The 17190-nt window shown below is 37.8% G+C and overlaps 2 protein-coding genes across 7 annotated transcripts in view; one reads left to right on the top strand and one right to left on the bottom strand.

Moving 5' to 3' along the window:
* Dh31-R (Diuretic hormone 31 Receptor) overlaps positions 1 to 17190 on the bottom strand; it is a 104081-nt gene that overhangs the window by 8430 nt on the left and 78461 nt on the right. For all 6 annotated transcript variants that reach the window (XM_012279110.2, XM_012279108.2, XM_012279109.2 and 3 more), the window contains one exon: positions 2340 to 2446. In XM_012279110.2, coding sequence (XP_012134500.2) covers positions 2340 to 2446 — 107 coding nt within the window. The remainder of the gene's footprint in view (positions 1 to 2339; positions 2447 to 17190) is intronic.
* On the top strand, positions 9518 to 16970 carry LOC100875478 (esterase E4). The gene is made up of 8 exons (XM_003700537.3): positions 9518 to 9760; positions 13132 to 13417; positions 13820 to 14005; positions 14338 to 14540; positions 15820 to 15976; positions 16046 to 16375; positions 16435 to 16579; positions 16647 to 16970. Exons 1-8 carry the CDS (start codon positions 9620 to 9622, stop codon positions 16807 to 16809), a joined length of 1611 nt encoding a protein of 536 aa, XP_003700585.2. The 5' UTR covers positions 9518 to 9619; the 3' UTR covers positions 16810 to 16970.

The raw sequence follows: 17190 nt of genomic DNA, 5'->3' as shown, positions 1-17190 counted from the left end.
ACTAGATAATTATATAAATTTATAAAAGTATTAACTCTAGTAGGTTTTATATTATAGTAATTCGTTGACGTATAAATGGAACGCGAAATAAATGGATGAAATTACGAATAGAATCGTGTAGCAGGAATTTTCGAAACATCGAGTAATCGTTGAGATAGAGGGTCCTTGATTCAATTCAGGAGTGCACGCATATTGTTCAGCCGCGTTACCAGGAAATCAAGCAGAGAATTAGGTCGAATTACCGCAAGTACTCTTTTCGTATCTTAAAGCCCCTTATTCGTTTTTAAGGATTTGTCTTTCAATCCCAATATTGTTTCAACGTCTTCGAATCTCAGAGTCTCAAATATCTCAAATTCTTAAGCACGGAAATATTCAAACTATTAATAGGAAAACATTAAACTACAAAATTGCAAAATTTCCAAAAAAAAAAAAAGAAAATTGTAAGTGGAAATGTTGGACGTCGCACGTTAGTTATTGTCCACGCATAAATTGCACCGGGTGATATTAAAATTGCTAGGAAAGCGATATATTTTGGGGAAAAGCGCAAAACGGAAGAATCGGGACAGAGAACGATAGTTTGTTTAATCTGTATTTATTAGTTGCAGAATGCAGACCTCCAATATATATCGTACGGGACAGAAAGAATGATGCGAACAATATATAAATTGTAATTGGGGTATTCGAAGCGAATAAAATTGCTGGGACAAAATGAAACTTCTTAACATTAATAGCCGCGAGCAAGTTCCACGATAATATTTCGTTAACGTTACATTTCAATGTAGTGCACGTACTTGCATAATAACGGGATATGAGAATAAGGGTGGAAACTGTTACAATTCGCCTTTTCCTAATTCTTCACATTCCTAATAATAATAAGCTTTTTTTACGCTAGCTTAAGAATGCTTTATATTTAATACTAAATTTCATTTTTTTGTAGATTCTTTATGGGTACAAACTTCAGGATTTTTTTATTCTAAGTTCTGAAAGTTATAGATATGCAATTTTTATATTTTTGAATTTTTGCAAATACAGAGGTGAAGATTTGAGAAGTACGACAATTTTCATATAGCTAAATTGCCAATTGCACAATTCCCCAAAAATCCCTAGATCCCCAATTCCAAAATTTTACAAATTCAAAATTCCCCAAATCCAACATTTACTAAATTCCTAAATCCCCAAATTTAAAATTTCCTAAATAAAAAATTCCCTAGATTCAAAATTCCCTAGACCAAAAATTCCCCAAATCCCTAAATTCCCAATGCCCAAATTCTCTAAATTCAAAATTCTCCTAATCCAGAATTCCCTAGGTTCAAAATTCTCCTAATCCAAAATTCCCTAGGTTCAAAATTCTCCAAATCCCAAATTCCCCAGATCCAAAATTCCCCAAATCCATAAATTCCCGATTACCTAAATTCCCTAAATTCAAAATTCCCCAAGTCCCAAATTTCCTATGTTCAAAATTCCCCAGATCCAAAATTCCCTAGATTCGAAATTCTCCAATACGTTAATTCCCTAAATTCCCAAATCCTCAAGTTCGAAATTCCCCAAATCTAAAATTCCCTAGATTCAAAATTCCCTAGATCAAAAATTCCCCAAATCTATAAATTCCCGAAATTCTTAAATCTCCAATGCAAAATTCCCTAAATTCCCAAATTCAAAATTGCCTAAATTCAGAATTCGCCAAATCCCGAAACCCCACTAACAAATTTCCCAAATCCGAAATTCCCCACCGTCTAAATCCAAAATTTTAATTCTAAAATTGCAGAATTGCAAAGTTCTAAATTTTGACAAGAGTCTATCACAAGTTTAATTTCGCAGCGACACCTGATCTCATATCTCATCTCGCGTTCGTTGCATTTCCATCATCTTTTTTGTTATCACGTACCTATACAGATACATATACTTCTGTTAACCCGGCACGTATTCCTTTCAACCTCTACACCGTCGTCCTGCTTGAACCCGGATCTTACTCATCCATTCAAATCACATTACTATCATGAGAATGATCCTTCATCCCTTTACTGCAATTCAACGTCGCCGAAGAAACGACAGGACCTCGTTCGTGATCTTATCACCCGTGACAGCTACGACTTTATCAAAGTGTCTTCCTTTTCGCGCGAAACGCGTTTCTATTTTAACCTCCCTCTATTCGCGACCATTTATTTCGACATATAACGCTGCCACCGTTGCGATAATATTTATTGTGCCTAACGAAAGCAGGTGCAAAGTTATTTTTCGATTAGGTAGGAAATTACGGTCGTTCGAATGATTCGCTTAAAATGTAAAACGACCGCGGGGTGAAATATCAAAGTATCGGGGTACTCGGTTTATTTACTCACGCTGAGATCCTTTAAATTGACGCAGGTCGTGTAATTGCTCCAAACTTGACCCGATTCTGGGTGCCGAAACCAACTACCGTTCGATTCGCAGTATTTGTGTGCTTTAACTGTAACAGAAATTTCGGAAATAAGTTAGTACATGCTTGTATAGCGATAATTAATCAAGAGTCACTTATTTAATTGCTTTTTGTATGTCGAAATTGTGTGTATACTTAGTGACGCACCTTATGCGTCAGATGTATATTCACTTCATGACGCACCATGTGTGTCGAGACTGTATACTTGATGACGCACCATATGCGTCATGTATGTGCACCTCATGACGCACCATATGTGTTAAAACTGTATAATTGATGACGCACCTTATGCGTCATGTATGTGCATCCCATGACGCACCATATGTGTCAATACTGTATACTTGATGACGCACTTACTTCAGAATTGTGTACATACTTGATGACACACCTTGTGCGTCAACATTATACGTATGTAAACAGGACGACGCATCTGGTGAGTCGAGGTCGTATACATACTTGACGCACCAGGTGTGTCTAAATTCCTAGATGACGAAAATGTCCGTACGTAAAATGAAAAACTTCGAAAGTTAATAAAACGTTGGAAATAGTAAGACTGTTCAGAATCGGCTATCCGAATATCTGAATTCCCATTGAATCGGGTAGTTTACCGAGCGAAATGTCCAATAAAAGTACTCGACCTAATTCGACCGAATGAAATAGATGCTTCATTGTTCATCAGAATGTTAAGCTAAAAGTTTATTCGATTCCTCGACCGCGGCTGTTCGTCCCGGAAGACGTTCGAAAACGATCGCGGTAAACGACGATGAAAGTGCATCGAAGAAATTGAGTAGCAGCTCGTCTTGAACGTGTTACGTTTTTTACGACGTAACTACGGAGATCGATCTGAACGGGAAAGAGAATGGAATCCCTATAGTTCTTGCAATCGACAATCGACCTCGAACGGTTTGCGGATACTCAACCCACTGCGGTTGTAATTCCTTTGGTAATTACCTACATTCGGTAGAATTCGTTGTTCATTGAACAGAGTAGACAATGAAATGTGGAACGTGTTCAAAGCGATGTAGTTCGATCCTCCACTTACCACACCGCCGAAACTGATACCTTGGGAAAAGTTTTACTTTCGTTGGTCAAAGGGCGACTGTATTTGGATCTTTCGTTTCGAACGAAGAGAAATTCATTTCGGATATTTTGGATTTGGGAAATTTGGGATTTGGGATTTGGGATTTGGGAAATTTGGGATTTGGGGAATTTGGGATTTGGGGAATTTGGGATTTGGGGAATTTGGGATTTGGGGAATTTGGGATTTGGGGAATTTGGGATTTGGGGAATTTGGGATTTGGGGAATTTGGGATTTGGGGAATTTGGGATTTGGGGAATTTGGGATTTGGGAAATTTGTAATTTGGGAAATTTGTAATTTGGGAAATTTGTAATTTGGGGAATTTGGGATTTGGGGAATTTGGGATTTGGGGAATTTTGGAATTTGGGGAATTTTGGAATTTGGGAAATTTGGAATTTGGGAAATTTGGAATTGGGGGAATTTGGAATTTGGGGAATTTGGGGAATTTTGAATCTGGGGAATTTGGGAATTTGGGAAATTTGGAATTTGGGGAATTTGGGAATTTGGGAAATTTGGAATTTGGTATTTGGGGAATTTTGAATCTGGGGAATTTGGGGATTTGGGAAATTTGGAATTTGGGGAATTTTGTAATTTGGGATTTGGGGAATTTTGAATCTGGGGAATTTTGAAATTTGGGAAATTTGGAATTTGGGGAATTTTGAAATTTGGGGAATTTCGGAATTTGGGGAATTTTGGAATTTGGGAAATTTTGAAATTTGGGGAATTTTGGAATTTGGGGAACTTGGAATTTGGGGAATTTTGGATCTGTAAATTTTGGAATAGACAATTTAAAAATTCAATTATAAAATCCCCAGAATCCCAAAGTTCCAGTTTTGATCTAAAAGCACAAACTAAGAAAGATAAAAATAACTTCCAATATTCCCGTTTTGCATGAAAAGCCAGCTCAACATGTTGTGAGAGTGAATTTGTAAGGGCAGTGTGATTGTAAGCTTTCGAAGTGGAAGAACAAACGGAAGCAACGAGATGACAGCAGGTTGTACCTTCCATCGGAGAAAGTTGTGAACGAAGACGGAGCAAGAATAATATTTCATTTTGAAGGGGAACGACGTTAGCATCAGCAACGTTGCAGTTAACTGTCTGTGACGAGAACGTGTCGAGTAAACGCCCCTGTAATTTCGACTCCCATTAGCGTCCATGCGAAATATCTGCCGTCCCTACACATGACACAGCTGTAATTCCAATAGTTTATTCTTGGAATTGGCTGTTTATCGCTGCAGCTACCAACAATTAACACGTGTTTCTAATAGTCATTCTCAACGCTCTTTCGGAAAAATGCGAGATAAAGATATCGCGAAAAATGAACGCTATACGTTTTCTTGACAGTAGCAATATTGGTCACACCACTCCCCATTCAAAAATTTCCAAGTCCCTAAAACCCGATTCAAAATTCCCCAGATCCAAAACTCCCCAAATTTCAAACTCCCCAGATTGAAAATTCTCCAAATCCCAGATTCGCAAAATTCAAAATTCCCCAAATCCAAAATTCCCTAGATTAAAAATTTCCCAAATTCCTAAGTCCCCAAATACAAAATTCCCCAGATCCAAAACTCCCCAAATTTCAAACTCCCAAGATTGAAAATTCCCCAAATCCCAAATTCGCAAAATTCCCCAAATCCAAAATTCCCTAGATTAAAAATTTCCCAAATTCCTAAGTCCCCAAATACAAAATTCTCCAGATCCAAAACTCCCCAAATTTCAAACTCCCCAGATTGAAAATTCCCCAAATCCCAAATTCGCAAAATTCCCCAAATCCAAAATTCCCTAGATTAAAAATTTCCCAAATTCCTAAATCCCCAAATCCAAAATTCCCCAGATCCAAAACTCCCCAAATTTCAAATTCCCCAGATTGAAAATTCCCCAAATCCCAAATTTGCAAAATTCCCCAAATCCAAAATTCCCTAGATTAAAAATTTCCCAAATTCCTAAGTCCCCGAATACAAAATTCCCCATATCCAAAATTCCCCAAATCCCTAAATCACAAATTCCCAAATTGCAGAATTTCCGTCTTTGCTGATTAAGAAGATGGTAAGGCAAAGAATGAAGTAACATTTAACGTTCATTAACGTCAAGTCACCTTGAACACTCCATTGAAGGCGAAAGAATAAACGAGTGATTATTTTTCACTTTACTACTAGCTCCGTTCTCTTGAATAACTCGTAAAAATATTTCAACTCTGTATAAATGCAATGTTTGTTTTGCTTCAGTGGCGTAGGTCTGACTCGAATGCTAAGTAGCACCTGTCTTAGAATAAATATTGACACATGCAATACTTCGGAATAATTAATAAAGACTGGAATAACTGAAGAAATTAGAATAACGGATAGGAACGTGCGCTGAGGACATTTCACAATCACACTAATTTGGTTACTATACTCTTCGTACGACTAAAAATTCAATTACATTGAATTAAGATTTAAAAAAAAAAATAAATTAAGAGCAGGTAAATTGTATAAAACGTACAAGCTTATTTCGAATTAATATCAACATTCCTTTAAATCCGAAAGCCCGAGCTCTCCATTCGGCTCTCAGCTTTTATTAAACATTTCAGCTTCATCCGGTATTTTATCTTATAAAAGTTGAAAGCGTAGGAAGGTATATAGCGAATTAAAGATAGTAATACCGAGAGGACGAGTAGCAGGAGGCGGTTTTAATTCGCGGGGATAAAAGTGGAGTTTCCACAGGTTTCCCCGGGCTATATTCATCGCATCCGCGGCGATAAATCGTAATCTGATTCGCCGCTTTTCTTAAACACCTTCCAGTGTTGCTTGGTCGGTGTTTAGCGAGGAGGAAAGCGATAAAATCCGCGACATACAAGAGCGTTCTCGAGGCGGACAAAGGGTGTAAAATACGAGCTCTTAGGACGCATAAAGGCTGTTACAAAAGAGGAACCTTCGAATCGCGCCCTGGAAACTTTATTATCGTCAAGATTCGAAGATTTATCGGCCCGTATGCACGCGAAACCGCGTTGCAATTTTTCTGCTTATCGTTCGAATCAATTTTTACCCCTTCGCAACGGCTACCCATGTCTCTCACCAAGAAACTACTTTCGGTTTACGAGCTTTCAAATTTAACGCTTAAAGTATCGAAATGGTTTAAATCTAAAAAATTTCATATGTGCACAATCTCGACGCATCAGTTGCGTCAAGTACGCGTACAGTCTCGACGCACAAGGTCAAGTATACAGTCTCCATACATGACGCATAAGGTGCGTCGTGAAGTATACAGTCTCTATACATGACGCATAAGGTGCGTCGTGAAGTATACAGTCCTGACACACATGGTGCGTCCTTATAAGGCCTTGACGCACCTGATGCGTCATGAAATATAAACGAAGTACATCGACTCACAAGGTGCGTCATGAAGTAAATATACATCTGACGCATATGGTGCGTCATGAAATATAGATACACCACATCGACGCACAAGGTGCGTCATGAGGTAGATATGCAGCTGACGCATACGGTGTGTCATGAAATAAAAAGCGTATAAAATTCGAAAAGTAAATATTTCTAATTGCAAGAGTCAGATATTTGAAATGTTTCCCCGATATCGGTTAATCAAATATATGTTCGTATCCTCCCCTCACGATTTAATCATCCGAATAAGATGAATGCTGATTCATAAACACGTACGGCTTTATATTCGACGAAACGAAGGGGATCATATAACACTCCATCAGGAAGTAAAAGTGATTTATCGCCGAGGATAAATGTAGTGTACAAGGTGTGCCATTGCATTAATGATCTGACAAAACCCTCTTATCGTTCATCCATCGATCAATCATCATTAACTGATTCGAAGAGTAACATATGACGATTGTGATGGAATATATTGCGTTATAACCATTGCTATCGAACATTTACGATTATCACGAGAACTTTTCTATTATTTTGTTTTAAAATTATTCGATAAGTAACTTGATACTTTGGTAATTTGGTAATCTTGGATTTGGGGAATTTTGAATCTGGGGAATTTTGGATTTGGGGAGTTTTGAATTTAGGGAATTTTGGATTTGGGGAATTTTGAATTTAGGGAATTTTGGATTTGGGGAATTTTGGAATTGGGGAATTTCGGATTTGGGGAATTTTGGAATTGGGGAATTTTGGATCTGGGGAATTTTGGATCTGGGGCATTTTGAAATTTGGGGAATTTTGGAATTGGGGAATTTGTGATCTGGGGAATTTTTGAATCTGGGGAATTTAGGTATTGGGGAATTGTGGATTTGGGGAATTTTGGATTTGGGGAATTTTGGAATTGGGGAATTTCGGATTTGGGGAATTTTGGAATTGGGGAATTTTGGATCTGGGGAATTTGGGATTTGGGGAATTTTGGAATTTGGGAAATTTGGAATTTAGGGAATTTTCGAATTTAGGGAATTTGGAATTTGGGGAATTTTTGATCTAGGGAATTTTGGAATCTGGGGAATTTCGGATCTGGGGAATTTTGGAATTGGGGAATTGGATTTGGGGAATATTGGTATTGGGGATTTTGAGGATTTGGGGAATTTTGGAATATGGGGAATTTTGGAATATGGGGAATTTTGGAATTGGGAAATTTTGGTATACGTTAATTTGGTATATGGGGAATTTTAGAGCTGGGGAATTTTTGAATTGAGGTTTCAAGGATATGTGGAATTTTAGAATTGGGGATTTAGGAATTTGGTAATTTTAGAATTAGGAAATTTTCAAAATAACATTCGTAATTTTCGAAATGTTTTAACAGTGCACATTTGCCACTTACTTTAATCAGTTCACATTAATTTATATTTGACTATTAATTCAAACATTTGAATTAACATACATAAACATGTAATACGCACGCAAATGTTTATGCAACATAATTACGCGTTGAAACGCGGATATTACATAATATTAATGTTTACATCAATCTTGTTTAGTTGCTCGAGGAACGCTATTGAGCTACTGATATGTGCATCGAAATTTTGCCAACTACCTTTTATGCATTAATGCTAAACTATGCATGCAATTCTGTGCAATTCTGGAGATATTCTAGTTGTATGCAAATTGTTCTGAAAGGTTTTAGATGAAGGACACGTAAACTGTATCAATTTTCATCTAAATAACTATTCTTCAAAAATTTCTTATAAAGTTGTCACTCCCAGTAAAAAATTATGGAATATTTTTATCCAGTCAATTTCAAAATTATTCGCCTTCATAAATTATTTAACAGTGATCCCACTGTTTTGGCGATAGAAAAGTTCAAAGTTCAATTCTTCAAATTTTTTACAACCAGATACTAAATGTCAGTTTCACCGGTTTAAAATTTTAACACTTTATTTTATATGCCACTCGTACGGGTTTCTTTGCATTTCACTGATACTAGGTTCCACGGTTTTTTCAGGATTTATATTTTTAGCGTGTACATGTTGAATTTTAATTTGTATCGCTAATATAACTGAACGCTGGAAATACAGTTAAAGGAAGTACTACACTTTTAATTTTCATTGTCACTCGTTAAATTTACATGAAACGCATTCAAGATTCGAGTAAGACCGCGCTGAAAGTACGCGTCACGTGACACTCATCGGAGCACGGCGGGATAATAGTCAAAATTAATAATCGAAACTGATCTAACAGTAAAAATTAACACCAGATAAAATGAACAGTTACAATACGTAACAGTTAAAATTAATCTCGAGCTATTTGGTTTATAATATTAACTATTAATCCGTAAGCGAGTTTGAATTTATCGCTCGGACCACGGTTTTCGCGCCACGACTCGACAGACGCCCGATTGGCGACGGTTCTCAACGCACGAAGTTATCTGCCCCTAATCAAACAATAAAAATAAACAGCAGTTAAAATTCACAGCTAAATTATGTAATAGATAAAATTAATCTGAAATTATTCTATTTATAAAAATAATCTGTAAGCGAGTTTGCAGGAGACCGTTTTACCGCCACAATTTGGCACGAGTAAACCCGGTTGCGACGGTTCTCAACGACGAATCAAGCAGCCTGTCTCGTTATCCATCCCTACCTCGATCTTCATCTGCCTAAGGCTATAAAAGAATGTATTTTCAACACATTGTCGGCAACCGTTGATCGGTACAGTTGATATTTTCATCTCCGTGTCGAGTTACGATGGCGAACGCGAATACTGTGGTGCGTGTGAAACAAGGAGAGCTACGTGGCGTAGTCGAGGAAAATGCCTATGGAAATAAATTTCTCGCGTTTCGTGGAGTACCATACGCGAAACCACCGCTTGGTTCACTCAGATTCAAGGTGAATTTTTTTACGTTCTATCGAGTCGATTCGACTTTGAAACGGGTTTAGACAATATCGGTACTCTTGGGTGAACGAACGGGATACGCGAACTGGTGTTGATTAAGCTTTATTTGATAATACGTGTTTTGCATGTTATGGAACTTAATTCGGTAGTTGAGGAAAATTTTTTTTTCTTAGTGATTGAGGAGAAGAGATTGGAAATTTTTGCTGAAACTTTTGTTTGTAAATTGCGAAGGTTATGGATTTACAAATTTGTAGATTCGAAGATTATTTTTCGAGGCATTTTTCAAATTCTAATGTTCCAAAATTCTCAAGTTGTCAATTCTCAAATTTACTAGTTGCTAAATATCAAATTCCAAAATTCTCAAAACACCAATTCCAAATTTTGCAGTTCCAAAATTTTCCAAATCCAAAATTCCCCAAATCCAAAATTCCTTAAATCCAAAATTCCCCAAATTCCAAAATCCCCAAAATCCCAAATTCCAAAATTTCCCAAATCCAAAATTCCCCAAATCCAAAATTCCCCAACTCCAAAATTCCCCAATTCCAAAATTTTCCAATTCCAAATTCCAAAATCCCCCAAATTCAAAAATTCCCCAAATTCCACAAATTCCAAAATTCTCCAAATCCCAAATTCCAAAATTTCCCAAATTCAAAATCTCCCAAATTCCAAATTCCCCATATTCAAAATTCCCCAAATCCCAAATTCCCCAAATTCCAAAATTCCCCAATTCCAAAAATTTCCCAAATCCAAAATTCCCCAAATCCCAAATTCCTCAAATTCCAAATTCCCCAAATTCCAAAATTCCCCAATTCCAAAAATTTCCCAAATCCAAAATTCCCCAAATCCCAAATTCCTCAAATTTCAAAATTCCCCAAATGCCAAAATTCCCCAAATCCCAAAATTCCCCAAATCTCAAATTCCCCAAATCCCAAATTCCCCAAATCCCAAATTCCCCAAATCCCAAATTCCCCAAATCCCAAATTCCCCAAATCCCAAAATTCCCCAAATCCCAAATTCCCCAAATCCCAAATTCCCCAAATCCCAAATTCCCCAAATCCCAAATTCCCCAAATCCCAAATTCCCCAAATCCCAAATTCCCCAAATCCCAAACTCCCCAAATCCCAAATTCCCCAAATTTCGAAATCCCCCAAATTAAAAAATCCTCTAATCCAAAACTCCTCCATTGCCAAAAAGACCAAATTCCAATTCTAAAATATCCAAATCCCGAAGTTCTTACATCAACAAACAGTCAAATTCCAAACAAATCGTCCAAATGCTTAGTCATGCTAAAATTACGCGAATATCATGTTGCATCACACTTTGAAGCATGTGTTGAAAACCTGCTGTTACGTTGCATGCTAACGGTCAGAAACCGTGCACAATTTATTATCTTCTGAACAACAGAGTTTAACGGTTTTGCAAAATTCCAAGTATCTCCGTTCCTCAATACCAAGATATCATCAAGATGGCGGCACTCGATAATTATTATCGGACCGATAAAGCTATGGAATGATCGTGCAGTAATGATTTCGTGGAATAATTACGGTGAAAATTCACGTCGTGTCTAAATGCACAGACTAAATGCACCATGTTGCGATTAAGCTCCGCCGTTCAAAGAGAATCTTGCTACACAGTTAATTAACTTCGTTGTCGTTTAAACGAATAACATCCGTTCGATACGGTACCACTGCTTTTTTAGTCGTTCAACGCTTTGTACTTTGATTTCGAGTAATTGACGAACAATATTTCTACGGGAAATATGCAAATTTGTTTTATTTATTAATTACGAGTCGTTCATTGAAATTTTAAAAAAGCTTCACTTTGTACAAATCTGATAGAATGTGTTCGAATAAAAATGCAATCTCACGCGAAATGATTACTAAATGATTACAAATTCATCGAGTCGTGATTGTCCTTCCCAACTCGTTCTTAATCACCTGCGTGCTAAACACGTCGAATAAATTATATGGATGAGAGACAAGAAATCCGATGCAAATTTTGAACGCGGGAAAAATATATAATCAAGTTATAACGAAGGAATTATGTAACGTAGTTTTATAAGAATCGAGAAAAAGATGAGATATAAAAAAGAATTGTGTGACAGTATATGTTAAATGTAATACTAGAAGTTGTTCCTTAGCATTATCTTTTCTTTATCCACCTGTTTAGACTTGTGCAAACGTCATCTTGTTAAATACTCTTATCATGTTTACTTCCTTGTCGATAATTGAAAACAAGAATCTACGGATAACGCTTTAACTATCAATAATTGAATAGGTGCGTGACTAAGACCTATGAAACAATACTATTTCTGGAAAACAGCTCACGAACAATAATTAACGAAAATAACTGTTTAGTAGAATAAGAGAATTTTAATGCATGTAATATTTCAATTACCATTTACAATTAATTATTGATGATTGATGACTGGTATGATAATGACTGTTCATTTTATAATTGTTAAAATTAGTAAAACCCTAAATACGAAATTCCTCAAATTCCAAAATCTTCAATTCCAAAATTTCACCAGATACAAAATTCCCCAAGGTCCAAACTTCCCCAAATTCCAAAATTCACTAAATCCAAAATTCCCTAGATCAAAAATTCCCCAAATTCCAAAACTCCCAAATACCTAAATACCACAAATCCAAAATTCCCCAAATCCAAAATTCCCTAAATTCAAAAATTCCCCAAACTCCAAAATTCCCATGATCCATAATTCCCCAAATTCAAAAATTCCCCAAACTCAAAAATTCCCTAAATTCCAAAATTCCCCAAACTCCAAAATTCCCTAGATCCATAATTCCCTAGATCCATAATTCCCCAAATTCCAAAATTCCCCAAATTCCAAAATTCCCCAAATTCCAAAATTCCCCAAATTCCAAAATTCCCCAAATCCAAAATTCCCTAGGTCCACAATTCTCCAGATTCCAAAATTCCCCAAATTCAAAATACCCCAAATCCAAAATTCCCTAAATTCCAAAATTCCCCAAATCCAAAATTCCCTAGGTCCACAATTCTCCAAATTCCAAAATTCCCCAAATTCAAAATACCCCAAATCCAAAATTCCCTAAATTCCAAAATTCCCCAAATCCAAAATTCCCTGAACTCAAAAATTCCCTAGATCCATAATTCCCCAAATTCCGAAATTCCCCAAACTCCAAAATTCCCTAAATTCCAAAATTCCCTAAATCCGCAATTCCCCAAATTCCAAAATTCCCCAAATCCAAAATTCCGAATACCAAAATTACCCAGATTCCAAAATTCCCCAGATAAAAAATTCCCTAAATTCAAAAGTTAAATCAATGAAATTACCATAATTAGAAAAGACAGTCGTTTTCTACTTGTCCATTTTGATTTGTAGGATCCAGTGCCAGCCGAACCATGGACGGGAGTGAGAGACGCATCGAAATTCGGCGACGAGTGCGTCCAAATCGATATACTTACTCGTCAATTAATAGGAACCGAGGACTCTCTGTACTTAAACGTGTACAGACCGATTAACGAATCACCGAAACGCGCGGTCATGGTGTGGATCCACGGCGGCGCTTTCATGAACGGATCTGGCAACGACAGGTTTTACGGTCCCGATTATCTCGTTCGAAAGGACGTTGTCCTCGTCACGATTAATTACAGGGTCGGTATACTGGGTACGTATCCGTTATTGATCCATAATACTTGTTGTTTCGCAACATTTCATGCGTAAAAGATGGAAACTATGAAAATCTATTTTGGAGATATCAGGGGCAATCCGGGATTACAAATTCAATCGAATTCGTTTCGCTAAGTGTTTCCAAGTAACGTAATACGTTTTTATATCGAGAGCTCGCGATTCTAAAACGTCCGCCGCACGAACGTGCAACTAAGTGGCTCCGCCGTTAAGGCAAATGGCAGACATGATCCCCTAGAAAAATCCGACGACCCCGTTCTATCCGAAAATCATTCCTCATTCAAATTCGTCCGCTTACTATTCAGAGCACAGAGCAGTCGGTGAAACGTAGGAAATCGTGGTCGTGGAAAATAAAGGAGAAATGTCTTGATTCCTGTTTCAGGTTTCCTGAATTTGGAGGACGAAATTGCGCCCGGTAATCAGGGTCTGAAGGATCAAGTAATGGCTCTGAAATGGATTAAAGAGAATATATCAAGCTTCGGCGGAGATCCGAACAACGTAACCATATTCGGAGAGAGCGCCGGCGGAGCCTCCATACATTATTTAACCATATCTCCATTATCGCAAGGTACGCAATTATCATTGAAATCACCTCGTTAGAACTTTCTAATTCGAAACTTGTCAACGATCGTTTCGACACGCTTGAAATAATCCGAGGTTCCCCTTCGCGTATCTAACGATACACCAGAAAGGATATGCGTTATGCTTCAGTGTTTTCGCACTGATATCCTAGCAATAATCTTTTTATCTGCGATATTACTTCTTATCTGCGATATTCTCGACCATGCCACAGATCGGACACCCGTTATCCCGTTTGTTTTTACGCGCAGAATGCTACCCCAGTTATTTCAACCCCATTGATTCGTAGTCGGAGCTCGTGTTCATCCTTCCCTTTCGCAGGGCTATTTCACAAAGCAATAGCGCAGAGCGGCGTGGCAGTGAACCCTTGGGCCTACATAAAGAAAGATCCGAGGAAATACGCGTTCCAGGTGGCTGCGCAACTAGGCGAACATTCCACTGATCCCGCGACCGTGCTCGAGTTCTTCAGGAAGGTGGAGCCTGCGGAACTCATCAATGCCGAGCACAAACTTCTAACGCCCGAGGTAACGATTCCTTTGAAATCGACGATACAAAGATTGCTCGTGAAAATCGGGAACGATCGTAGAAATAGATTTTCGTTTGGAGAGCGGAAGGTAAAGTCAATAACGTTCTGGTCTTCTTCGGGTGATTAGTCACATGTATGGGTAAAGAAAATATGAATCCTAACGGAGATTTTGAAGGAAGCTAAAGATCTTGAAAAGGATTATGAAGAGAACTTCGTGAGAAGATGGTGAGAAAGATTACAAAGAGGATTTAGAAGAGAATACTGAGAACCTTGAAGAAGAGGACTAGAACTTATAAGAGGAGCTGGTAGAGAAGATTCCCTAATTCCACAATCCCGAGATTTTCCTAGTCCAAGTTTTTCCCTAGGTCCAAGTTTTTGGATTTCTATATCTCAAATTTTTAAGTCTTCAAATCTAAAATTTCCCAGATCCGAAATTTCGCAAATTCCCCAAATTCCCCAAATTCTCCAAATTCTAAAATTCCCCAAATTCCAAATTCCCCAGATCCGAAATTCCCCAAATTCCAAAATTCCCCAAATCCCAAATTTCCCAGATTCGAAATTCCCCAAATTCCAAAATTCCCCAGATCCGAAATTTCCCAAATTCCAAAATTCCCCAAATTCCAAAATTCTCCAAATTCCAAAATTCTCCAAATTCCAAATTCCCCAGATCCGAAATACCCCAAATTCCAAAATTCTCCAGATCCGAAATTTCCCAAATTCCAAATTCCCCAGATCCGAAATTCCCCAAATTCCAAAATTCTCCAGATCCGAAATTTCCCAAATTCCAAAATTCCCCAAATCCCAAATTCCCCAGATCCGAAATTCCCCAAATTCCAAAATTCCCCAGATCCGAAATTTCCCAAAATCCAAAATTCCCCAAATCCCAAATTCCCCAAATTCCAAATTCCCCAAATCCCAAATTCCCCAAATCCCAAATTCCCCAAATCCCAAATTCCCCAAATCCCAAATTCCCCAAATCCCAAATTCCCCAAATCCCAAATTCCCCAAATCCCAAATTCCCCAATTTCCAAAATTCCCCAAATCCCAAATTTCCCAAATTCCCAAATTTCCCAAATTCCCAAATTCCCCAAATTCTCCAAATTCCAAAATTCCCCAAATTCCAAAATTCCCCAAATTACAAAATTCCCCAAATTACAAAATTCCGCAAATTCCAATTGACTAAATCCAAAATTCCCCAAATTCCTAAATTCACCAATCCCTAAATTTCCAAAAATCCTAAGCGTGGTTTCATCTTTGAAATTAATTTTAATTTACAGATCCGTTACACCACGTTCGGATTGTTCGGACCAGGTGTCGACAAAAAATCCCCAAATCCGTTCTTACCAGAACTTCCAAGTGAACAGATGCAACAGGGAGTCAAAGTACCGTTCATGATTGGCTACGCCGAAAACGAAGGCGCCGCCCTTCTCAGTCGTAAGATTATTAGATTATAAGCGACGAAAACCCCGAAAACAAATTATTAACTAATTGTAATAATCGCAGTGATGATCACCCCTGACGCGACCAAGGAGTCCTACGAAAAAATGGACAAGAACTTTGAGTCGGTCCTTCATCCAGAAATGCTGGAGACCATGAAAAAGGAGGGAGTCACAGCAAGCGACATAAAACGTATTTACTTCGGCAAAGAACCGATTTCGGAAAACACGCATCAGCAACACGCAGACTTGTTAGGCGACGTGTCCTTCGTTCGAGGTATATTCGACGTCGTGAGAATTCAGCAAGAGAAGAACCTCCGACCCACGTACTTCTATAAATTCACCTACGACTCTCCGATGTCTTTGGCGAAAGCTTTCTTCAAGTCTACACTGAAAGGTACGTGTCTGTATGCAAAAGTTCTAAATCGAAATTCTACAAAAAATTCTGATTCGCAGGAGCGACCCACGGGGACGAATTGTCGTATCTATTTTACGCTTATATGGCGAAAGAACTGAATATACCACCACCGGCACCCGGAAGCGAGAGATACAAAGTAATGGAGTACTTGACTCAAATGTGGACCGATTTCGCGAAAACAGGGTACGTATAATGGCGATAATTGTCCAGAAAATTTGCGGTATAAGTACACCTAGATATTCTGTTTAAGGAACCCGACACCGAAAACCACGGATCTTATTACAACAACATGGAAACCCATCGAGAAAGGAAACGAATACGATTATCTGAACATCGGCGACACGCTAAAGATGGAAACTACCAGCAAGGATGATCAGAGATTCAACTGGAAGAGCATGAAGAACAAATTATAATCGCATTTTTAATCATCGAACGTTATATGTGGGGTAGCAGGCCTATCTTGTAATTTTTTTAAAATTTTTTACTAATCGTTTTCAAAAATGAATTTAAATAATGTTTTTACTCCCGAATCTTTATACGTTTCAACTCCTGAATTAAAAATATGTGATCATTATTTTATTAATCTTAGAAAATTACTTCCTTTGTAATTAATGTATCGGGAAAAAAAGTTGATCTATTGACAAAGTATTCGGGTATACGTCATGTTCTCATTATATAAATAGCCATGACTTCATTAGCTCAAAATTCGTGAACACGTCGACGCACACCCGTCGACCGCGCGAAAGCGAATGAGCGAACCTAACACGTCACGTTGAAACGGTGCCAGTAAACCG

The sequence above is a fragment of the Megachile rotundata genome, chromosome 11 (assembly GCF_050947335.1).
Source record: "Megachile rotundata isolate GNS110a chromosome 11, iyMegRotu1, whole genome shotgun sequence".
Taxonomy (NCBI): domain Eukaryota; kingdom Metazoa; phylum Arthropoda; class Insecta; order Hymenoptera; family Megachilidae; genus Megachile; species Megachile rotundata.
This window is presented reverse-complemented; position numbering and strand designations above follow the sequence as displayed.

Excerpts from the sequence above, each read along its gene's own strand:
- LOC100875478 (XM_003700537.3), top strand. The coding sequence starts at position 9,620 with ATGGCGAACGCGAATACTGTGGTGCGTGTGAAACAAGGAGAGCTACGT. Across the intron at positions 9,761-13,131 it reads TTGGTTCACTCAGATTCAAG|GATCCAGTGCCAGCCGAACC; the intron begins GTGAATTTTTTT and ends TTTGATTTGTAG. Across the intron at positions 13,418-13,819 it reads TTACAGGGTCGGTATACTGG|GTTTCCTGAATTTGGAGGAC; the intron begins GTACGTATCCGT and ends TTCCTGTTTCAG.